We start from the raw sequence: 27,345 nt of genomic DNA on the forward strand, positions 1-27,345 counted from the left end.
TGTTGGCACTGTAGCATTTTATTTCATTTTGCCACATGAACATCTGAAGAAAAAAAAATGTTAGGTCATTCAAAATCAACATTTTATGAGGTTGCAAGCAATTCTTCTCATTCTACCATACTTTTATTGAAGAACAACTTTTATCTTCATATTTGCATCGTTGAATGCAATTTTGCTTCCCACCAATTTGACCAAATTTTCAGTCCAAATAGAGACAAGGCTGAATATGATTGATTCAGTTTTTCTTTCTGTGATTCTGCACCTTTCTATAACACTAGGTTCTAATCATGTTGTATCTTGATTGAAATTGGTCCTCAATGGAAGAATGACTTGTGCAATGTCTGTAGCCATCTCACTCCTCAGCACATTAGCAGCATGGGTCAGCTGGAGTGCAGCGTCCGGATGTGCTGATCCAGGCAGCATAGTGCACTCTCTATCCAACATGGACGCCATGGCTTCAAAAAGGTCATGAAATCCAAAGGATAATGCAGCTCTCCGCAGTCTGTTTAACTCCTTCAATCCAGCAAAGAGTTTACCATTCATTAGCCAAAACTACTCTCCAATTTCAGAATCATTGAATAAAAAAATTGAATTGATAGGCTTTCTGAATATAATTCAAGCAAAACAAATTTCAATAGAACTGTGAAGAAACCCTGCACTTACTTACTTCATCACCTGTATTAGCTAGGTCATACTATCTTTTAATCCAAACTTTCAATTTTAATGTGTACAGCTGTATATGCTGTGAAATAAATTTTGATATTTATAGAACAAAAAACAAAGAATTCACCTTATAGAATTGCTGATGTTTCTCTGGTAACTTTCTGGCATGTCTGAGTACTTTTTGTATGTCAGCCTAAAAGGTGAGATGTTTCACTATTGGTAATCATGTTAGATGGCATTCTTTAAGGTATTCAATGTATAATGAAGAGATGTTGAAAATTTTTGAATCAGTTTAAACTAGTTAAATATGTGTTTCTAGATAACAATAAAAGTGAAATTAACCAAATTCACATGACTGACAACATGTAAGAAGCCGGTCATTTTGAACCTTAAAACTTTTTAAAGAGTTATCTCCCCTTGTTAAAAAGAAGAACATTTTAATTTCGTCAAAATATCTGCGGTAAATGTTTCATTTTATTTCATATTTTAAAAGAGAGAAAGTTTATGCATGTATTAACCAAGAGAGTTTTACAAATTTTAAGTTACTTTTTACAATATCTTATTAAAACATACGTTGTCCATAGACTCCAATGCAAAATTCAAGGTGTAATTAGTTGGACCATAATCAATATTTTGAAAATTCCTTTGGTGGAGTATTTTTATTTTATAACATCTTCAAAATGATATCATGTTTAAGAATATCGGACCATTCATTTATTAGGTACAAAACATGGTCGTTATACATCGAATACCTTAAGTTTTTTTATTAAAAATCTTGAAAGGATTTTATGGGTTGTTTTTTTTTTTTTTTTTTTAGATAATCAGCTGACCTGGAGTCCAGATGGTTTAATCCACACAACACAACTCTGTGCATAGCTGTGTTTCTCTGCGGGTCGGATTGGGAACGGAGTCTTGTTGTCATCCTCTCCATAGGGTGGTTCAACAAAGTCAGAGATGGGAGCCAGGTTTTTTATATTGCCAATCCAACTGACAGGCTCTCGACCTGTAAATATGTTTCATATCGACGACAGCTCAAACGCACCGAACAGATATAACATAATAAAACATCTAAGTGATTTTCATTCCCTGCATTTTTTAAACATATCCTGAAATTAATGGATTTATAAAAAGAATTGTGTTTATAACTAATCAAAGGAAAACATGTGGTATTGTGCATTTCTTGCCTAAGTTCTATAGAAAGCTTCAAAACAAGTTTGAAAATAGTTGTAAAATGAAAGCGTACTGTATCGAAAACAAGTATGTACAGGTTATCATCCTTAGGATGTCATAATCAAATAACGCCATAAAGATTGTTTTATTTTCCGTTGATAAATTAATGTTTGTTAGCAAAAATATGGGTGTTTTCCGATGGTTGTACAACTTGGAAATATCAACTGCAAGCTTGCTCAAGTACCATTGTTAACTATGATGTGTATAATTATAAAAACAAAAACTTTTGTAAAAATTGTACTTGAGCAGACTTGTGCTCTTTTGCTTCCATAGGCAAAAATATTTAAAGAAAAATGACAAAATTTCAAATGTTAAATTTAGAATAACATTTGTTTGATTGCAGAATAAGTTATAAATCCCTGAAAATTGCTCATTTTCCTTTAAGGTGGTATGGTAACACTTCCATATTGTGACATACTGTTTATCAAAATAAACAATAAAATGAAGTGTAATTATATAAGTCTTTTCTTTCCCATTATTGTCACCTAACAGCGTAGCACAGTGGGTTAGTGGGTTTATTACGAATCTGTAAGTCATGAGTTGAATCTCGCTTGGGGTTTTACAATTTTTACCTCTCCAAATATTTTAAAAAGCTATTTTTTGGTTTAATATTGTAAATATATAGGGATGTCAACGAGTACTGAGTATTCGACTATCGCTCGGTCACACTAATCATCGACTAAAATTTTCTTAGAAGATTACTCGTAATAAAGTAATATATAAATTTAAAAATATTATCAATTTAGTCTTAACACGGCAGTTTTTGTTCTACAAATGTTGAAAACAGTTTTTCTTTTATCGACATGTTTGATTCGTAAGTTACGCTTTTTTCTTTGATGTCTCTTGTATAGTTTTGAAGCGGCTAATAATTAATCTCTTTTGTTTTACTTAGACAGACATTTACCGTTACCTGAGAACAATTTGTGTTTCTTCTATGTTATTTATTGGATTAGATGTTTGTATAATCAAAACTTTAATCACATCAATAATTATATCTTAAGGACATTGTTTACTCAGTGTTGGAGTTCTCAAATCCGGATTGTTAAAAAGTTCAATTTCATGAGTATAAATTATTATTGACATAACAATCGATATTTTTACTAAATTATGGAATTAGGCTCTGACAAAGTTTGACTTTTAGCAAAACAGGAAATTCGGACTAAATTTTTCAGATTTTGTTTTCCACTGAAATATTTTTGGTAGTACTATTATATTTAAAGCTAAGATTTAATTTGATAGTCAACATAATTTTGCATATTTTCTGTTGGTTTTATTTTGCTTTTTCATTTAGATAATCGTATGGCACACACTACAAAAGTATTTAAAAAAATGCTTAAAAATGATAAAAGACATCATATCTCAAAATTTTGATCATTGACCTCATTAAAATTTTTTGCCAGCAGAGAAAGGTCAAAATACTTAGTTTAATACTATAAATGTTTTAGCATTATCATCATTCAGTTTTTTGTTATAATGAATCAAAACTGGTTAGTAATTTGAAAACTGATAGAGGAAATTTGGACTAGAATATCAATGAAAATTGTGAATGAAAACTTAATGCTACATGTATGTATATATTTAATGTCACTACCATTCATAAACTGTATTTCATTTGTTGAGGAGTTAATCAATTTGTATTATTTTCACAATTAAGAAAATCTCAATCATAGTGTAAAATTTTTATGGATTTTTCTTAAATTTTCAAAAAATATTCAATGGCCATTAACTCAAGAAGTAGGTCATTGACCTACTTTTTTGAAAGTGAAGAATAACACTACCATGTAAGGTCTATAACACACAATAGTTGGTTTTTCATTATCATTAGTGGAATTTTTTTTCATTCTGAGTAAACATCATCCTTAAGGCATTTGTTTTTATAATCATTAAACTTTGATTATTGATCAGGCAAGGACAATGACTTAGTACCATGGAACAGGTCACATTTGATTTGCCTATGATGATACGGAGCTAAATTATATGAAAGAGTCACAGGAAATCAAATACATTTGGTATATGTTATAAGTTTTTAGATGTTCTTTAATTTAAGATAAGATAAATGTGGCAATAACATTATTTGATTAAAAACAGACTCTCAGTTTCAAATATGCTAAAATCATCGAGTACTCGACTATCACTCGACTAAAGCCTCCAATTAATCGACTAAGCCAACCGAGTAAAATTGACATCCCTAATTGTAAAATTTGAAAATTCTAAACCAGTGAAAGTCTGTCAGTTATAATGTACTTTAATCCTCATTAATATTGAAAGATGTCCATACCACCTTTAAGTTCAAGAGGCATAACTCTGTCAAAAATCAGCGGACCAAACTCAAATTCGAACTCAGCCTGTATATTCATAAGATACATCCATATATCAAATTTGAGTTGAGAGTGGGCAAAAGTTGTTGAGATAATGATCGGAAAGTGAATGATGACAAAATGACAGAAGGGCGGAAGGCCAGAAGGACAGAACTGGGTAACACTATATGTCCCAGCCATTTCATGACTATAAAGAATGAATATAAAGATCAGTGTGATAAACATCGATCCTCTGTAAAATGTTTTATGAAGATTTGATTTTGATACGATACTATTTAAAAGTTGGTTAATTTAGGAGGCAGATATTTGACCATATCAAATGTAGTCTGTTGTACATTTCTGGTATATTTCTATAAGGATAATTAATATTGTTCTATAACTGTGCAATTAACAGTCCTCAATATTTTCACTTATGTGTTCAGCTAGGTTTTGTTTTTCATGGTTGGTGGATGTATCCATTCAATTTTACAACATATGTAATCTATATCACCTCAGTGACTGGTTATCTGGTGTTAGTAGAATTCTATTTCCACACACATGTATTTATCAGGTAATCTGACTACATTTATAGGTCTATTTCCAATAATCCAATAAGAACCTATCTTATTTACTTTAACATTAAGAAAGCCAATATCAGTCCAAGAGTGCAAGGGAAAGTGTGCTGGAATCGAACAAAAATTTTTCATAAATTTATCATTTCCTTTTCCCATCTCTTTCAGTGTTGGCCTGAATGCTTAGTTTTTGGTTTTTTTGTGTGTTTTTTACATGTCAAGATATTAGTAAAAGGTTAAACCAAATGGACTGGGGAAGGGGGCTGTATTTCATTGGAATTGTCATAAATAATGTATGCTCACTTAATTCTGCAAGATTAATGTTTTATCTCTACTTGTCATTTCCATAAATTCCCACCATTGTCATAATTCTCTTCTAAATATTGACATTTGCAATTTTGTCTCCAGGTGTTTTGTTTCAGTAAAACACTTTAACAAACTGGGATTATCTGACATAGCTCTATGGTCTTTCCATAGCACAAGAACTCGAATTTCTCCCAAAAAATACCTCAATGAATCAATAACATTTATATAATCACTGGTTTTATATTCACTTTTTTGTAGAACTAACATCATTTACTCTAAGGACTCAATCATTTTCTGGTATGATACATTTTGTCAAGCAATGTGTTTCTTCATTTTGCATGTTTTGTGGCCCTGTTATGACATATTTGCTTGTCATTTCTACTATGGTTTCATCAACATTCTTTACGGATTTAACAAAATCACAATTTCAAGGGTACCAGTACTTCAATTCATGGACAGTTATCCTGTCAATTTACAAAATGTTACACGTATTAGAAATTGCACTTCAATAAACATTTAATTCTGTGAATCAACTCAACAAAATCTACAAAAATTGGCATACACCGAATATTGAGGAAACAACAGGAAACACCCAAATCCTGGGTGTTAGGCAAATGCTTCTATCATGCTCTGATTGAGTGTAATATGAATGACTATAGGCTATTTGTTAATAACTAATTAATGAATCTGAATTTACCTCTTATTTATTTAAATATTTAAGGTTTTCTAAGCCACTGATTGAATCGGTTGAATCAATGATAATACCTACCTGGTTCCAACAAACTCAGCATTAGATTGCTTTTCTTTTTGCTATCAGCCCAGGAGTATAAAATCCCATACCAATTTTCTCTAAAATTTAAAATTTTGCATATAAATATGATATCAAATTATAAATTTTAATAACATTGCACTGACATTTTTAAAAAATATTATCAAAATAAATTTTCTTGAAAAAGAATTGTACTATTTTTTTGTTTTCAAGGAAGTTTTCTTAAATTGACCATGCAGATTTTCACATTTTCAATGCTGGCAGGGCAAGTCCCTAAGTGTTATAATTCACGGACCCCGTCTTCTGATACATATACTTGATGCCCCAATACTTACGCAACATGTGCAAGGGCCACCATGCCTTCTACTTTCAAACTTCCGTGAAGAAGAACAGTAAAGCTTGGAATCTTGCCATCTTCTTGTGTTGATTCTTCTTCTTCCTTTTTATTTTCAGAATCTGGGCCAGTAAAAGAAAAATCTGTTTATCTTTCATTGGAAAGAGTCATAGCACTTTCAGTCAATTCAGCTGATTTTCAATAAATGTCACTTTGATATAATCTTGGTACATGTATTACAATTGAAATTAATTGCCCTTTAAAAAGCCCTTTAAATGCCCACGTAATATTATCATTGAGTTCAGAGGTCCAGAGTTGTATAATTTGACACGTACCAGGTACCGTAATGTATCGTGTATAATACGCACTCGTGTATAATACGCACCCCCCAAAGTTGACCATAAAAGGGCAAAAAAACAGCAGGTGCTATGTATAACATGCACCCAAAAAATGGCGAAATCAACGGCCGCCATTTCCCCCCAAACTATCGTTGTTTCATGATAATTTTATAATCCATGCGCAATTTCTTTAATTTTGTGATTGGAACATAGCACAGTGATGAAAAATGACGGCCGCCATTTTTCCAAATAACTATCGATGTTTACTGATAATTTTATAACCCAAGCGAAATTACTGTAATTTCGATCGTGATCGGAACATGGCCCAAGCGATATTAGAGTAAAAGTTCTTACAATTTTACTTAAAACAGACGCCATGATTTACATGGGCGGTATCAAATATCATTAGACGCTTCGTAAAGAGTTTCTTATACAACAGCAGAGAAGTTGCATGAAGATCATCATAGGTAGAGAAGAACGGCAACCGAGCTTAGTGCTTAAAAGTAATAATTTAATGTTTGCAGATATAAACCAAAACATCAAAAGAAATGATTTAATCGATTAATTATAGTCAAACTCATTGATCGTTGTTAAATAAACATTCTGAAGAAACGTGTGTATGTCGTATATCGTCATTATCAAGTCGTACAAATGATCGATGTATTTTTAGCAGTGTCTATGTAAAGCAATGACGTTTTACTGCATAACTGGACACGGAGTAATCAAGTTTAATAAAATCAGAATAATCGCTAATGTACTTGAAAAAACCCTAAGAACAGCCAATAAAATGATTATGTGCTGATTCATAAGGGACTGTATGTAATCATTGAATACATCAAAGAAAAGAAACAGAGATTAATCCAAAAGTAATGTCACACAATGCATCACTTTTATTATGAGTGCATGATATATCAAAATTTACACAATAATCATAATTTTAATTGACTATTTGATGCAATTTCAATGAATAATCAAAATCATTAATGATATAAATTCTCAAAACATTACACATTGTTTAGGTTGAGGTTTTTAGTACAGAGTAAATTACACAGTTCAAACATAGGTAATCACAGATAACAAAGCTCACCAAGACGAGGCATTACCCTTATGAGACATCACCTTTATGAGACCACCTTTATCAATGTTAATCAATACAATAATATAAAATACAATATTAAGTCCTATCATGCTTACAATATTTATCATATAATACAATAAAATATCGTAATAAACAATAATGAGATATGATATTATAACATATGATATGACATTGTATTGTGTTATACATTATTGTCACATGAAACAATTTCATAATATATTATAATACAATATAGTATAATATGATACAATATCATATAAAAATGTGATAAAATTATATTGTATAATATAGTATAATATTGCATTGTATGATACTGATATCATATTTTATACATAAAATGATACTGTATCATGTGATACAATATAATTTGATACAACATTGTATCATATCAAATAATACAATATCATGTGATAAAGTAAAATATTATATAATACAATATCATAATATACATTTTGTATCATATGATACAATAATATATATTACAATATCATATTAACAAGTTCATGTGATAAAATAATATATCATATTAACCAATATCATATAAACCAATACCATATGATACGATATTATATAATATTACAATATCATATAATACAATTTCATGTGATATAATTCTATATTATAGAAACCAGTATCATATTATACAATATCATATGATGCAATATTATAGAATATACAATATTGTATCATAGGATATATTGCAATAACATATGTAACAATATCATGTGATAAAATAATAAATTAATAATACAATATAATATTAAACAATATTGTATCATAATATACAATACTATACATTACAATATCATGATACAATTTCATATCATAAAATATCAAAAAAATTGAAACAATGTCATATTGTATCCTATAACTTTTTACAATATAACATATGATATTTTATCTCATACGTGTGATGTATATTACCCGTGTGCTATATCAAACGGGTGATGCTTTATCAAATACTTCCAGTCCGAAATATTTGTGACACAACCCCTCGCTTCAACGTTTCAGTGACCTATTTTCGGAGAGTTGCTAGTACTTTCAACATAACTCTATCTATAACAAAAATTGATGTAAAATGGATATGTCAAAGATTTAAATTAAAAATATGAAGGAAAACACATAATTGCGTAGCATTAGTGTCAGAACCGGGGGCTATTGTGGGGGGGGGTTATACGTAACCGTAAAAACAAGACCCTTTTTTCTTTGTTTGTCAAGATTTTTTATAAGTTTAGCCCCCTTCCAACTTTCAATTTTCTTTGTGTAGTTTATAAAACTGCAAATCACATTAACTATCAAAGAGTTCATCCTGACGACGCGATGAAAAAAGAGCGCTCTGGTTATGTTTATATACAAGAACTTACTGAAATAATATTTCATAAGACTTTTATTCCACCACTAGTAAGCATCCTTATTCACTATTTTCAATTTCTAATCATAAGGCTAGTGTTTGTTTTATAAAACCTAAACAACTGTTCTTCGTTCGAGTCAATTCAAACTAACGAGCATTCGCAACTTTGTGTATGTCAACAAACTTGATTATTTTTAAAAGTCTTCAGATCAGTATTTCCATTTAATAAATTGAATAAGCTCTAAGAAAAATTATTTAGAGCTAAAAAATTATTTCAAGGCTTGTTTCAGTGAAACTTTACTTTAAAAGAGTTAGAATTTACATGTATCTCAGAAATGACGTACTAAATTGTATTGAGCAAGGTCACAATAACCGTAAAACACAACATAGCATCATCGCTTTTAATCTTTGAAAAAATCAATTCAGGTCATATAAGGGACTGTCTCAAAAGATTCATTATATAAATTAAATTGTATGAGATAAATAGAACATCTATAATTGTGTGATTTTATATTTGCTTTATCCAACTCGTTGAAATGGTAATATTTGCTCGGCAAGCCTCGCGAATATATACACCATTTCAACTCGTGGGATAAAGCAAATATAAAATCACACAATATAGATATCCTCTATATATTGTATCATATTAAACAATAGTGTTTCATATCATACAATATTATATCATAAGAATCATGTTATATTATTTAACAACAACCACATCTATCTATCAAGCAGGCTTGAGTGAGGTAGGAGATTTCTTTAGCATCTTTGATAATGGAGATCAGGCTCTGCATCTGAAGCAACCAGTGCGTTTCATTTATAATATATATATATTCTAGCAGCCAAAACAATCGCTGTTTATACTGAAAATGCTGAGCATCTTAACAAAACACGTTGTATTCATCAACCATTATGTAGAGATCATACCGAATTACCAATAGAATGTATCGTATTTATAATAATTATGTTGTAAGTGCATCAGATTTTGCTCATTTTGCGCAGGTTAACAATCAGCTGTCTGATTTACCGAAGTCTATATTTGATTCGATACGTTAAAATTCCAAAATACAGGTGATAGTTCCCCTCAAGTTAAAAAACATAGCGAAAATGAAACAAAAATCAAAACAATCTAAAATCACTGTCACAAGTGAAAATGTCAATGTATTGAAAGATTTAACCTCTACTTACTTCACGAAATCGGCACATATATATTTGGCATGTTTCAAGTATCCCTTCGCACATAAACTGTTGCACAACAAGCAAATTCATCTTTTCCATTTTGACCCGTTTGTCCCCGTTTGTCATTCAAACATGGCTGCTTCAAACAAAGAACTTTCGTTTTCGATATGGAATACCGAACCCGAAGTTATAAACTGATTGACCGCGATTATCTCTTTATTTTTTTAAATTACTCAAATTTGAAACAGAATTAGCCCTTAATTTTTGCAATTTATATTTTCCTTTCCATAAGGATTATTTATGCTAAATTACGTTGAATTTGACTCAGTAGTTCTTGAGAAGAAGATTTTTTTAAATGTACCCCCCTTTTTCTACAGTTTCAAGGTTTTCTCCGTTTTAAATAAAGATCGGTCTTTTATTTCTGCAATTTATAATCACCTTTCCATAAGGATTCTCTGTGCTAAATTTGGTTGAAATTGGCTAAGTAGTTTTAGAGAAGAAGTTTAAAATGTGAAAAGTTTACGGACAGACAGATGGACGATGGACAAACTGTGATCAGAAAAGCTCACTTGAGATTTCAGCTCAGGTGAGCTAAAAACTACAAGGCTGATTGCTACCATTTTTGGTGTGAGGCATCCCTATGGTAAGAGGAATCTGAATTGTGAAATTCATGGCTCTACCACCCCCGGGGCGCCACATGTGGTGCCAAATATGCAAAAAAGGCCAAATTTTCAAAAATCTTCTTCTCTACTCCCACACATATGAGGAAAAAAATGGTTGCATAGTTATGATGTCCATGAAGCCCTCTACCAAAATTGTGAAATTCATGGCCCCTGGGTCAGGGGTTCAGGGTCTAGGGTGGGGCCAATATGGCCATATAGTAAAAATGTATAAAATCTTAGAAAATCTTCTTCTCTACTACAATATACAGCCTACTCCGGATAAATTCAAATTCAGGGGACCATGCAAATTATTTCAATATATCCGCATTTTAATATAAGCGATATTGACTGATGTGAAGCCGCCATTTTTGAAAGTTCAATCCCGATGTAAGAATAGAAAACCAAACCCCAACAAATTATTTGGTCATCATTCATTTATAACAGTGGATTATTACATTATTAGTCCTTAAAAGTTTGATTAAAATTGTAAGTTTCATATTGTTACTTTCTTAAAGCTCATCCTAATCTCCGGTCGCATTCTTTTACGTTTTAGAGAAAAATCACCAGACTCAATTGCTTCAAAAACTGCTGAATGCTGCTTATATATCATCATACGTGTACTCGCGATAATCTCAAAATCCTTAGCTTTTTCGAATTTAGGCTTTGTCCTTTTATCAATAGCCATAACTAGTTCGTATTTAGTGCCCGAAGATAAGTTTTCTCTTTTCCGTGGGGTTTCCATATTACGTCTAGCCTCAATACATCCGTATACGTAAAAAAAAAAATCAACAGTGAATAAATTTAACTATTTAAAAGAAGTATAAAAACACAGATGATGAGAATTTATCATCAATTCACACCTTTGTATATCAACCAGTCAGTCTAGCATAATTACTGTCACCAACAGTGACGACAGCCGCCACGGAGTACTTCAATATAACCGTTATAAAAACAACTAATTATCACCTATGGGGACCGATCAGTGGCTTCAATATAAGCAATATTATATAAATAGTGCCTGTTTGGGAGGGTAACAGTTGAAATTGACACCCCGAGAAAACCATTGTCAACCGACGCGAAGCGGAGGTTGACAATGGTTTTCGAGGGGTGTCAATTTCAACTGTTATCCTCCTAAACAGGCACTATTTATTTTGTTATACTGAATGTCTTAATTTTTAAGAAAATTTTACTGCTTTTATATAGGAATAACGTGAATTCTACAGCGAACCGTACGCGCATAATTTTCGCAAATGTAACAATTTGTAATGTTACCCGTTGCTAAGTGCGTTGCTAAGTGCGCTGAGGGTAATAGAACGGATTATGAACTGTGTCTTAACCAATCAGATTTCAATATTTAACATGAAAGTATAACAATTCAAAATAGTTGATTTTATTATATCCGTTAAATCAATGCAAAGAAAATGAGAGGCAAAAACTGGGGATTAATTTCTATTTCAAAATAAGCGGAAGTTCAAAATAAGCAATTTCAATATAAGTGGAGAAAGCTGTATATTTGTTAAAAACTAAATGCATGATTATGATGTCCTTAAGGCCCTCTACCAAAATTGTGAAATTCATGACCCTTGTGTCAGGGATTCAGGCTCTAGCGTGGGGCCAATATGGCCATACAGTAAAAATGCATTAAATCTTCAAAAATCTTCTCTACTCCAATTTATATTTGTTAAAAACTAAATGCCTGGTTGTGATGTCCATGAGGCCCTCTACCAAAATTGTTAAAATTCATGACCCCTGGGCCAGGGGTTCAGGCTCTAGGGTGAGGCCAATATGGCCATATAGTAAAAATGCATCAAATCTTAGAAAATCTTCTTCTCTACTCCCATATATATTTGTTAAAAACTAAATGCCTGGTTGTGATGTCCATGACGCTCTCTACCAAAATTGTGAAATTCATGACCCCTGGGCCAGGGGTTCAGGCTCTACGGTGACTGAATACATGGTTATGATGTCCACTAACTCCTCTACCTAAATTGTGAATTTCATCGCCCCTGGGTCAGGGGTTCAGGACATGGGAGGGAGGGAGCAATAGAGTGTTAATGCATATAATGTTTAAAAATTTTCTTCTCTATTCTCACACATCTGTATAAAAAACTGACCTATAATTATGTTTACCAGGAAGTTCTCTACTGAAATTTTAATTTTCATGTTCCCTGGAGTATGGGTTTTGACTCTAGGGCAGGGCCAAAATGGATGTATAGGTGTTAATGCATATGATGTTAAAAAATTATCTTCTTTTCTCCCACACACCTGAAAGGAAAACTGAATTCATGATTTTGTAGACCAGATCTGTCAGTTTTTCACCAAAATTATAGGTTTCACAGTTCTTTTTCAAAGATTTCAGGCAGGGAGGTGGTCGTCATTACAAATTTATAATTTTTCTACTCCAGAATGAAACCTACCGTAATTAATTAAATGCATATATGAGACTCCTTGACAAGTTTGTGTAAGGGTTATACGCTACTCAGGTGACCGTTAAGGCCAATTGGCTTCTTGTTTTTTAAATTGGGTTATATATAAGTCAGGTTGCTTAATGTATTTCATAGAATCAGACAGCAAAATTGCTGCAAATTTATGAATTTAATGATTAAAATGATTAAAACTGTTTTAAGGTATGTATTCTTATCTCAGTAATTAACTAAAGCCTATATAATTGTCACCAGGATAGGAAATTCCTACTTTCTACTTTACTTATGAAGAAGCATATGATTATCCATGAGACAGTAACTTTTTTTAAGCCACATATTTTTTTCAATGTGAAAGCCATGTGACGTCAATTTTTTTAATAAATATTTTTATTTGTACTGGTCCTATCATTGTGATAAATTTTGCCTGGTCCCTTAAATTAATAAATAATTAAATTGATAAAACATCCACAACTGAGTGCAAAGCTAAGCTCAAACCATTTCTTAGGAGTTAAGCCAAAACACACCACAAAGAGTGATGAAGTCAAGGTTATCAAGAAAGTCAAATTTGCCCATGATGGATACCATGGAATAAATTTTAAAAAAGAAAAACAAGAGGCCCAGGGGCCACATTGCTTACCTGAGCAACAATTGCCTTAACTCTGATCAAATAAGCATAATTACAGTATCAAAATATCTTAAAATTGACAACTAAGTACAGTAGATTTTACTCAATATTTTTTAAAATCTGTGGATTTTTATCCACATATTTTTATGGTAAATATCAAGCCCCTTTTGTTGTTGTATCTGTAAAAAAAAATTCTATTTCTATATAACACCCCCCCTTTATGGCCCCACTTTTCTCTAGGGAATCATGGTTTGATCAAACTTTAATCTGAAAAACCTGTGCTTTCATACAAGTTACTGCTTTTTGGACTGAAAACTTTCCCAGAAAAATACTTATCATAAGAATTATTTTTAGCAAAAGGAATCGTTAGAATAATATTTAGAAGTATTTTGATCATTTTGCCGCTTCTTCAAAATCGACATTATCCACTTCAGAGTCAATGTCTTACGATGACGTCAGTTGAAACTTTGAAATAACAACTGACAAAAATAAATGTAGTGCATTTTTATTGCAGCGTCAATAATTAAAATTAAAAACATTACTTGCAAAATAAAAACATATGCAAGATCCTTTCAAGTTCTGTGTGAGTGGAAATTAGGTATCTTTTTATCTATTACAAATAAAATTAAATTTGATATGTAAACATCCTTTTATTCTATATAACTCTATATGTAAAATGGCTGTCACGACAAATTTATAGGACCAAACTATCTGACAGGACATATAACATAAAAACTATCTGATCAATTTTGTTTTTATTTGGCAGAAAGTTAACTTATATGTTATCCTTCCATTGCTGAAAATGGAAAGAAAATCATATGTTTGTAATTTTTTACATATGAAACTAAAAATGAAAACCCCCTTTTTCCTATATAATCTTATATAAAACGTCAGGGATGATTCAAACATATTACCAAAATTTGAGCACAGCAAACAGATAAACTATCCGTTTAATTTACTTTATATTTTGCACATAGTTTACTCAGAAGTTGACATTTATTTCACTGTAAAAAATTAAAAGGAAATTGTATGTTTGAAACATTCTCCCCCGAGACTCCTTCACATTCATTATAATTAACACCTACTGCCCAATTGTCGAGTGTCCAAGCTAGAGCTCAGAGCCAGCCTGGGGTTTGAACGGTCTCAAATTTAACTTGATTAGATAATAGTCTCAAAAGACAATAAAATAAAATTTATTATGAAATAGAGTTTAAATATTCTTATTTTTCTTTTATACGACCGACCGATTACTGATTCTGAAACCGGTTACCATAGTTCTGACCAAGTAATCGGTTAACAAGTTAGAGATTGCCATCCCTACTTCTTAGAAATTTTGCTAAACACTAAACTTAAAATAAAAAGTTACTGAAAGGCAGCAGGAGAGAAGATAGACAAACCGTATACATGACTAGGGATGAAAAAAGCTTTGATAATTCTTCCTTTAAGGTAGTCCATCCATAACAATCACATTTCATATCTAATAGATTGCAAGTTCAATCACTAAAATCTTAGTGTGATTTTAAGGGGTTTATTGAATAATAAAGATTCCCCTCTGAAATAAAAAAAATAATATTGAGTATTGACAAATTTATCATATGTTGATGTGGAAGTCTATAAGAAAAATGCATTTTTAAGTATATTTTTTAGTACAAGTAATTTCTCCACATTTCTCTTGGTAAAACGTTGCAAAAATTTACCCTTTATTTGAATATGCTAAAATAGTTCATAATTTATAATTACATTACATATTTTCAAAAAATGATGTTTTAAAATTTTTGTAAAGGGCAGACAACTCTTTTTAAAAGTTTTCAGTGCAAAAAGTTCAATTACTTGACTACATACATACCCCCGAGTTTGGTTTTTGTCAGCCTCATAATAACTTTTAAAGATGTATTTGATGTAGTATAGATCAATCAAAATTGTTAAATTCGTCTTAGTTATGGATGGACTACCTTAGACAGATTCTAAACATTACCAACTTAAGGTATTCAATGTATAATGAAGGGATATTGAACAATTTTGAATCATTTTAAACTAGGTAAATATTTATTGCTAGATAACTATGAAAGTGAAATGAACCAAATTCACATGACAGACAACATTTAAGGAGCTGGTCATTTCGCACTTTAAATTTTTTAAAAGAGTTATCTCCCCTTGATGAAAAAAAAGAAAATTTTAATTTCGTCAAAATATCTGCGGTAAATGATTCATTTTATTTCATATTTAAATAAAGAGAAAGTTTATGCATGTATTAACCAAAAGAGTTTTAGGAATTTTAAGTTAATTTTTACAATATTTTAATAAAACATGCATTGCCCATAGACTTCAATGCAAAATTCAAGCTGTAATTAGTTGGACCATAATCAAAATTTTGAAAATTCCTTTGGTAGAGTATTTTTACTTGATAACACCTTCAAAATGATATCATGATTAAGAATATCGGACCATTCATTTATAAGGTACAAAACGTGGTCGTTATACATCGAATACCTTAAGGTGCCTCACTACACCGTGAAATTGTTTCTCAAATCAGCAGAAAATTACTTGATTATGACAGAAAGCATGATGGATAAAAAGTAAATATGTCAAATAGGCGAAAAAATGTACAATTTTAGATAAAAAATGATGTTTTCAAAAATTTCATTCAGTAAACATAAACAAAAGCCCCAGGTGGATTCGAACTCATGACCTGCGGTTCACAAGTCTGATACTTTAACCACTGAGCTATGACAATATACATCTGAATCGATTGATACAAACAGTTTAACAAAACATTTAAATCGCCATCTTGTGACGTAGTGTCTTAAAAAGTATAAGTCTCGGTGTAGTGAAGTACCTTAAGAGAGAATACCCACCATTGTCAGCAGCCTTGAGTTCTTTCGAGGGGAGAGGGAGGACCAGATGTCGGGAAAGGGCTTGAGGACTGGCGACGTCGGCGATGTCCACAAAGCCCAGGATCTCCAGACAGGAGCCCACCTCCTGATGCACCTCTTCAAATTCCTCCACCCTGTGTCAGAACAAACACTCAATCATTGCGCTCCTTAACATGGCATTGATTACTTAATGGTCTTTGATTTGTTTGTGTTAAAGAGTTAAGTTGGAAAATCAATGAATATGACCTATGAGTGCAGTGTAAGTTAAAGGATGTTTAACTCTTCCTCACCAATTCTTTGCATTGAAAAATTATACTAAAATTTTAAACAGCAAAAATGGGGTCCCAGCTTACATGTATGTCAAAATTCTGTATGTGTACATATTTATGGTCACATCTCATCAAAATGATGTTTAACGCAAATAAGATTTCAAATCCCAAAATGAATATTGCATAATGGCATTTTACTTGCTAAAATGCTTTGAAAATTTCTATCAGTTGGGGGTCTCTTAATTACATACACCGTTTTGACTTTCAAATCTGCTCAAACAAGATTTCTGCTGAAAAATAACATCCCTGAATTGTTCTAACATGTTATTTTAATACTAGTACATGTCCAGTAAAACACAGTTATAAAGAACACATTTATTATGAATTGACACTTACAGCAAGTGATATTCATTCCTCATGACTTTATTACATGTTGTAAACTTGACGGATATGACAAAATTTGCTTATAACTAAGCAAAACTGCCTGTCCTTGGCACTTAATTATAACCATGTTTTACTAATTATTTAAAAACTTACACATTATATGGATCTGGGGGAGGAAATAACTGAATTGAACATTTGAAGTTTCCACATCTCAATATTCCATTGTATGGTTTGAAGTACTTCTCCTGCAGTCTTGTAAACATGGCTTCCACTGACTGTAGGGTTAGGGCATTGTCTGGTACACACACCTCTCCTCCCTGTCCATTCATCTCTATCAGTTTTTCAAACAAAGGGAAAGAACTCTTCAGATCTGGGTCATTGGGATTACTGATGACCATGATGTGTAATTTACAAGGAAATTTGAAGGGAAGAGGGAACTTGTCCTCTCCACTTGATTCCCTTTGATCCCAGGTCTCCAGGGAATTTTTCAGGGATCTGTGACCAATGCCTGTTTTGCCATCTGTGACAAGGATCACCTGATGTGTTAAAATAAATAAGTTCATGTCAAAATGCAGACCATTTTCTAAATTTTTGTATACTGTAAAAGTGGTTATTTACACATGGAGTAAATATACACTAGTTTCTCGGTAAGATTAAAACTTTGTAAAACACTTCTTGCATGATGTAAATCACATATCCGCGTAATTAATACCCAAGCGTATTGCTTGACTCCAGAAAACGCGTACTTTATCACCTGTGTATTTAATTAACACTTTTGCAGTAAAGATTCAGTGCACAAAATAATTAAATTCAATTAAAATAAAATGAATATTAATTTCAGTTGATATGCAATGAGTGATTTAAAAGTGATTAGTCAGACAGGCAGACAAACAAACAGAAAAAAATGTTGGTTGACAGGTGAACCAAGTCATGTTGGTTCAGGTGAGCTAAAAAAAAAAAGCATATAAAATGACTTTTTTGATTGTCACTGACATTATTAAGCTTGTAGCGAGTATTTGAATTGTCATATATAAAAGTTCTAAAAAATACAACTCAGATTTGTAAATTATATCATGTATTATTTTGCATCTTTCAGAGCAAAAAAAATAAAAACCTTAAAAAACAATAGATGTTTGTGAAACACTTATGCCCCCTCCATTGAAAACATCCACAAAGAAAATGAACGTTGACTGCAAATAATTGGAATTTTTCTAAATCCAAGGGACATAACTCTGTCGAAAATTGCTCTATCATACCCAAAATCAAACTCAATCTAGATATTTTTTAAATAAACCTGTATACCAAATTTCATATCAATATGTGCATCCTCTGCGAAGAAAATAAACGAAAACAGCAAATAAATTTAAAAAAATCTACGTCCAAGGGACATAACTCTGTCAAACATAGGTAATCACAGATTACAAAGCTCACCGAGACGAGACATCACCCTTATGAGACTTCACCTTTATGAAACCACCTTTATCATATTAAATGAAAATCATACTTTATGATCTTGGATATTCATGGATTCTGTTTTGACACAATATCGTATATCATCTGTTAAAAAATTGTATGATAATCATATGTTCATATGTTAATCAATGCAATAATATAAAATTAAATATTGCATCCTATCATATTTATAACATATATCATATAACACAATAAAATACCATAATAAACAATGATGAGATATGATATTGTAACGTATGATATGACATTGTATTGTGTTATACGTTATTGTATTTGATCACATAATACAATATCATAATATATAAAACAATATAGTATTATAGTACAATATCATATTACATAATACATCATAACATTGAAACATATGATATTATATTGTATAAAATAGTATGATATTGTATGATACTGTATCGTTTTTTTATAATACATAATATGATATTGTATCATATGATACAATATAATTTGATATGTACAACATTGTATCATATCAAATGATACAATATTATGTGATAAAGTAAAATATTATATGATACAATATTATATTATACATATTGTATCATATGATACAATAATATATTTTACAATATCATACAAAACAATTTCATGTGATGTGATAATATATCATATTATAAACCAATATCATATTATACAATATCGTATGATACAATATTATATAATATTACAGTATCATATTATACAATTTCATGTGATATAATTATATATTACAGAAACTTATATCATATTATACAATATCGTATGATACAATATTATAGAATATACAATATTGTGTCATAGGATACAATATTATATTTTGCAATATCTTATGTTATAGTATCATGTGATAAAATAATAAATTTATAATACAATATAATATTATACCATATTATATCATAATATACAATACTATACATAACAATATCATGATACAATATCATAATATAAAATATTTAAAATTGATTCAATATCATATCATATCATATAACTTTTTATAATAATACATATGATATTATATTGTATCATATTAAACAATATTGTTTCATACCATACAATTCTATATCATAGGAATCATGTTATATCATTTATCAACAAACACATCTATCTATCGAGCAGGTTTGAGTGAGGTAGGAGATTTCTTTAGCATCCTTGGTAATGGAGATCAGGCTCTGCATCTGAAGCAACCTCTGTGTTTCATTTATAATATAGTTAAATCAACTATGCAAGCTATCATCTATAAAACATGTGACCTGTTCCAAAAAACTAAACCTCATCCAGCATCCGAAACCTATGGCTCAGATTCAGCATTCAAGCCTGTCGGGTGCATCAGTATACATAAGACGCATCTCCATGCAAGTTTGGTGAAGTTCAGACCAGTAATAACTAAGATATCATCATCAGAGGGCACTAGCAATTAAAACCTTAACCTGCTCCAGCATCCGCAACCTATGGCTCAGATTCAACATCCATGCCTGTCAGGTGCATCTGTATCATAAGACACACCATCCATTCAAGTTTGGTGAAGTTAGGACCTGTAATAACTAAGATATATTTTTAAGCATCCTTGATAATGGAGATCAAGCTCTGCATCTGAAGCTTCCTCTGTGATTCATTCATATTACAGTTTAACCAACTATGCAAGTTTGAAATAGTACTATTATCTATTAAACATGTGACCTGTTCAAAAAAACTTAACCATATCCAGCATCTGAAACCTATGGCTCAGACTCAGCATTCAAGCCTGCCAGGTGCATCAGTATCATAAGACGCACCATCCATGGAAGTCTGGTGAAGTTAGGACAAGTAATAACTAAGAAATAATCATCAGAGGGCACCTGTTTTAAAAACTTTAACCAGCTCAAAAACCTTAACCTTCTCCAGCCTCCAAAACCTATGGCTCAGATTCAGCATTCAAGCCTGTCTGGTGCATCAGTATCATAAGACGCACTATCCATGGAAGTCTGGTGAAGTTAGAACAAGTAGTAACTAAGATATAATCATCAGAGGGCACCTGCAACAAAAACTGGTCCAACAACCTTAACCTCCTCCAGCATCTGAAATTTAGGACTCAGATTCAGCATCCAAGTCTTTCAAGTCCATAAGTAGGTCCAGATGCATCATCCATGCAAGTTTGGTGAAGATAGGACAAGTAATAGCTTAGATACAGGACCTGCAACAAAAACTTTAACCAGGTCCGGACGCCGACGCCGACACCGACACCGACGCCGAGGGTATAGCATAAGCTCCCCCTGACTTCGTCTCGGTGAGCTAAAAATTGCTCAATCATACCCAATATCAAACTTGACCTGGATATTATCATGATAAACCTAGGCCTTTAACCAAATTTTATTTTATATCTGTTCATCCTCTACAAAGAAAATGAGTGGAAACTGTAAATAACTGGAATTTTCAAATGTCCAAGGGCCATAACTCAGTCGTAAAATTGCTTGATCGTACCTATTATCGAACTTGATCTAGATATTATCATGAAAAATCTGTATTCCAAATTTAATTTCAATATGTTCATCCTCTGTGTAGAAAATGAACGGAAACTGTTGGTGGACCAACCGACCGACATGCAGACAGACAGCAGCAAAGCAATATGCCCTCCCTTCTTTGAAGGGGGGGGGGGGGGGGGGCATAAAAACGAATCCACTTTGTAGATCAATAAGCCTACACACCTCAAAGCATTACCTAGTAGTGTGGCATATGAACCTTATCACATATCAATAAAGGTCCCTTAAAAGTGTCATTAAAACTGCCTTCAAAATGTTGTAATGGAATCACTTCTTGCAGATAAAAAGATCAAAAGAAGAAAGAACATGAGAATAATGGCTCATAAATTATATGAACCACAGAAACAGACGTCAACAAACTGTAATTAAGGCATGGAAAGGTTTCAAATAATTATCTCATTTTAAATCAAAGTACTGAAGAACTGACGGGAGTTGATTTTGTCAATGTTTATTTTAAAATCAATGATATGTTATTTTGCATGACAAGTACAGGTAGTTTCTGATATGTATTTGAATTACACACATTTTTATAATATGAATTTTTGGACTTTTTCGACAAGAATGTCGAGAAACCCCCATATGAATCATGTTAAATAATATTTAAAGATAAAATTAATTCAATCAAACTATGTATATCAGTCATAGAAATATTTCTTGTATGGATCCAAGCAATATTGAACTCTAGTCTGGTTCAAACAAATGCTTGGCTGACACTGTAAATCTCCGACAAGTATTTACGGAGACAGCCGAGCGTCGAGTTGAATGAGACTATATTCAACTCTGGCGTAGGAATACATACGACTATAAAAAATATTTAAATTGTTCGTACCATTTAAAATCTGACTATTTTCAAGGTATTTATAAATAATTTTCCTTGAAAAACAATGCTTTAGCATACATTTCATTGAATTTATCAATTATTTTCAATAACTAAGTCTTGTCAGCAGCAATGATTTGTGCTGAGGTCCAAACACTGTTTCACTTTCGGTTTGTCTGAGTAACTGCATAGGAGAGTTGATTAAATTAACTCCCAAAAATGTCAAAACAGTAGTACATTGAAAAAGGTCTGCTAAAATTAGTTGGTGGTTTTTTTTAAAGGGAGGGGACAGCTTATTTATATAATCCTCAAGTTTTGAATACTATGCACCAAAAATCATTCTTTTTTCTGTTGTGTTATTTAATTATACCCGCACTTTCTAAAGAAAGGTCGGGTATATTGTTGTTACCCTGTTCCGTCCGTCCGTCCATCCGTCCGTCCGTCTGTCACGTTTTACTTTCTCAAACTGCTCTTACATCTTATAAACAAGCAAACTGAACTCTTGGAGTTTGATTTGGGGTATCATGTTGTTTTGTAAAAAGGTTTCAAAAACTCTCTGTTAGTCCTGGGGGTCAAATAATTGGTAAAAAATGACGTTTTTTAAAAAAAAACCTTCTTCCTCGAACTCCTCCTACATTTTCAACAGTAGACAAATCATCTTTTGGAATATGTTTTAGGGTATCCTATAGATGCGCAATAAAGTTTCGGAATTTTCAATTTTGTCCTGGGGGTCATTTAATGGCTAAAAAATGACGTTTTTTTTTTACAAAAAAACTGGTTTCAAAAACGTCATTTTTTTTTTGCAGTAGCCAAATGATCTTCTAGAATATGATTGGGGGTGTCATGTTGAGGCGTGATCAGGTTCCAGAATTTTTTTTCTATTAAGGGGATCAGTGGGCAACAAAAAATGACGTTTTTTGGCCAAAAAAATATGGTTCCCAGAACTCCTCTTACAACTTTTGGAGTTGCTACGTCATCTCTTGGGTTATAATTGGGGCTGTCCTATAGATGTGCAATAAGGTTTTAAAAATTTAAATTTCATCCAGGGAGTCAAATAGTAGCAGAAAATTGACGTTTATCACTCAAAAAAACCCATAGATCCCAGAACTCCTCTTATGATTTAATGGAAAGACACATCATATCTTGGTATATGATAGGGACTGTTCTATAGATATGCAGTAAGGTTTTAAAAATTTAGATTTCATCCAGGGAGTCAAAAAGTAGCAGAAAGCAAAAAGAAAATGACGTTTTTGAAACAGGTTTTTTTGTAAAAAAAAAACCATCATTTTTTAGCAATTAATTGACCCCCAGGACAAAATTGAAAATTCCGAAACCTTATTGCGCATCTATAGGATACCTTTTTACAAAACAACATGACACCCCAAATCAAACTCTAAGAGGACAGATTGCTGGTTTATAAGATGTAAGAGCAGTTTGAGAAAGTAAAACACGACAGACGGACGGACGGATGGACGGACGGACAGACAGACGGATGGAACAGGGTAACAACAATATACCCGACCTTTCTTTAGTTAAGTTAACATGCAAGATAAATATGTTGACATGCAACATATTTATGTTGACATGCAACTTAGTTATGTTGACATACAACTTATAAGTTGCATGTCAACATATTTATCTCGCATGTAAACATAACTAAGTTGCATGTCGACATATTTATCTCGCATGTCAACATAAATAAGTTGCATGTTAACATAAATAAGTTGCATGTTGACATAAATAAGTTGCATGTCAGCATATTTATCTTGCATGTCAACATAAATAAGTTGCATGTTGACATAAAAAGGTAGCATCTAGCATCTTGGATGTCACAGATGGGCGATATTTGAGATTTTTTATAATTCTTATCTAATTGCAATTTTCTTGCATGTCAACATAATTATGTTGCATGTTGACATACATGTAATTATCTTGCATGTCAACATATTTATCTTGCATGTCAACATATTTGATAGAAAAATAACTTGCACACAAGGGGCAGAGATATGCCACCATACATTTTCTAATGGTCAAATAAAATTTAAAAGTCAATTGTTAATTTATAAGCAAGATACAGGACTTACTATTCTTTGTCATGTAAACATTAAGGCTTGTGTCCTGTTTTTGTTTACATAGGTTCAATATCCCAGTAAAAAAAATTGTTAAAGCTGATTTGTCTATCTTTTTATTCATTTTAAGCATAAGTAAACAGTTTCTAACCTTTAACACATTCATTTTGGGTCTATAATCGCAAGTTTCACCTCAAGATTCAAAATGTTAACAAAAGTTTTGTTTACATAGCAAAGAATTGTAAGCTCTGTAAATTTATTATAACTCAGCAAATGACACTAAAATTTTGGTTGCCTATTTAAAATACATTACTAAAGCATTTTAAACATTAAAATCAGAAAAATTATTTTTGCCCGAAATCGTGACCATACCCCTTTAAAGGGAAGGTGAAGAGTTGTTTAATGTCGTTTTTGGAGAGACTGTAGGCATTCTAGATATATTTTAAAATGTTAGTCAAAAGTGGACAAAACTCCAAGATTTGTTACTTATTTCCTTCATATTACATAGAAATTGAGTTAAAAACACTAATTTTCATTGTGTCTACTAAAAATTTCAGTCACAGTACACCTTTTCAAACAAAGCTATTGTTATAAAGCATCATTAAAAGAATTTATATCTTGAATTTTATAAATCTGTAGGTATATAACTATCATTTACTAGAACTTGACCTTAAAGGAACAGCTATGGGAATGAAAATGACCCCAACTTATGCCACCCTCACACTAGGATACTAAGGAAAGAAAAATGTACGAAAAAAATTAAACAACAATTTAATCAACAAACCACAGATAATATAAAAACTGGATGGAAAAGATGTCTTGACAACTGTTTTATTATTTGGAATGAGGGTGACACCAATTAATTTAGCACTATTTTTAGATACATGTATTGTGAATAATCGGGATCCTAGAGGAAAATACACACTGTTTTCTTTTTCTGGATGATCTTATATCTGCATTCGGAGAAAATATAGCAACAGACATGCATATTACGAACCAACAGATACCCATCAATACCTTCATTTCAGTTCTGGCTATCCCATTTATAATCAACATGCAATTCCATACACCTTAGCAAGGCGTGAGTGTACCATGGTAAATGACAATGAAAGGAGAAATGGGCGTTTACATGAATTAAAACCAAGCCTGATTAAATGAAGTTATCCACAAGGAATCAGAGAATGGTATTACAAAAGTGATGGAACAAGAAAACCCTATTAATCCTCCTAAAAGCAACAGCTCTTATCCAATTTTAAAAATATTACCACAAGTTACTACAGGTAATCATAATACATGTAATAGAAATATAATTCATCTTAACAACATTCTACTAACTGATGAAAAAATGTCCAAAGTTGTGAATAAATACAACTTCATCAACAGTATAGAGTCAACTCACTTTCTTTAGTAGATAGGTGGGTCCCAGTCTTATTCACTCTCATTATTCACTCTCATCTTAAGGTATCTCACTCCTAACGTTTTGAATTCATTGCGCAGATGTTCATTATAAAATATTTCAAATGAATATGATTTTATTAATTTAATTCCCACAGAAAGATCATCATTTCATAATTACACAATATTCATAAAGAAAATCAATTTGAATTCAAGAAACAAACAATTAAGTTTTGGGGGGAACTATTTTCTCGTGCTGAAGGTTTTTATGACAAAAATGACAATTGTTTGAATTTTCAATATACTTTTCTTTTTATTATACTATATTCATTATTCACATTTTGAACATTTGATAGGTTTGTGACATGTTCTATAGGTTCTTTGTGACTTGTACAAAACTAAATTTTGAGAGAGTGACAGATGTTTAGCATAAAATCAAGCAAATATATATATAGAAAATGTCTGAATTTTATGAAGCCAAATTTTGCGAGAATTTTACCTTTGAAGCCATAATCCCAAATATAAAAGGACTATGTGTGGTTTTATGCATTTTTTGCCCCCCAAATTAAAGTTTTATGAAGGGCTTTAAAAATAAGGGTGAAGATAGTTAGAATCATTTAAAAAATAAGGGTGCAAAAGGTTATCACCACAGTGACGTCATAATGTAGAAATGAAGTCATGAAGATTTTGATAAATTGATGTTTTGAAGCAAAATATGGGTGTTTTCCGATGGTTTTTCGACTGGGAAACATTGAGCGCAGGCTTGCTCAAGTACCATTTTTTAGTATAATGTGTATAATTAACTGAAGAAAAACATATGTTAAAATCTTACTTCAGCAGACCTGCGCTCTATACTTCAGAATGCAAAATATAAAGCAAAAATGAGAATATTTTCATCTGTTTGCTTTGCGGGAATAAGGTCATATAGTTGACGTCATAGATTAATAGCAAATGAGCAATGGTGGTTAAAATCAAGATCAAAGTGATAGGCGTCCACTGTACAATGATTTTTGAAGATTTGATTTTTATAGGGCACTACCGTATTTTTCGGGGCATATGTCGATGTGGGGCATAGGCCGAATTGCTCATTTTTAGACAAAATTCAAGAAAAATCCTTAGACTAGCCTAATTGGGGGATAAGCCGATTTTCAATCGATGATTACTATAGTGAAAGTATGACCGCTGATTAAGAAAGTCACCGTATTAAGCATATACTTTCAGAATATCGATGTAGAAAGTCAAAAGAGTAATTAAAGTTATTAAATTTGCTTAACATATATATTTCAAGCAATTTTTAAAAATTAATCTGTGTTTTGTGGCTGTTTGGTCTCTTCCGTATTCGTCGGTGTATCGTTGTGTATCGTAATTTTACATAGTGTAAATTTAATTGCAACACCAACCTCCGTGGTTCTGTCTGGTAGAACTAAGTATAATATTTTACCAAATCTTTTATATTTTATTAATACCTTATTGCTAAATCTCATTTAATCAAGTTATACTTTGAAAGCTACTTGTAAATACGGGGTATGGCGTCCATTAGCTCAACACATGGTTTCATATTCAAATAGAGTTATCATCCGTAATCGCTATGAATGAGAAAACGAAATACTAAACATTTGTGTTCTTTCCATTAATTAATTAAATAGTGACTTGTCGTTATGCAGAGAAGTTGTAATGTTAAAAACACAGTTAATGCAATGAAGTGTA

The 27,345-nt window shown here is 31.7% G+C and overlaps 1 protein-coding gene across 4 annotated transcripts in view; it reads right to left on the reverse strand.

Annotated features, from left to right (window-relative positions):
• LOC128178689 (integrator complex subunit 14-like) overlaps nt 1-27,345 on the reverse strand; it is a 42,747-nt gene continuing 15,402 nt past the window's right edge. For all 4 annotated transcript variants that reach the window (XM_052845978.1, XM_052845977.1, XM_052845976.1 and 1 more), the window contains 7 exons: nt 17,528-17,910; nt 16,704-16,855; nt 6,173-6,293; nt 5,838-5,917; nt 1,494-1,666; nt 791-856; nt 1-513 (listed from right to left, as the gene is read on the reverse strand). In XM_052845978.1, coding sequence (XP_052701938.1) covers nt 286-513; nt 791-856; nt 1,494-1,666; nt 5,838-5,917; nt 6,173-6,293; nt 16,704-16,855; nt 17,528-17,910 — 1,203 coding nt within the window. In that variant the 3' untranslated portion in view covers nt 1-285. The remainder of the gene's footprint in view (nt 514-790; nt 857-1,493; nt 1,667-5,837; nt 5,918-6,172; nt 6,294-16,703; nt 16,856-17,527; nt 17,911-27,345) is intronic.

The sequence above is a fragment of the Crassostrea angulata genome, chromosome 3 (assembly GCF_025612915.1).
Source record: "Crassostrea angulata isolate pt1a10 chromosome 3, ASM2561291v2, whole genome shotgun sequence".
Lineage (NCBI taxonomy): Eukaryota > Metazoa > Mollusca > Bivalvia > Ostreida > Ostreidae > Magallana > Magallana angulata.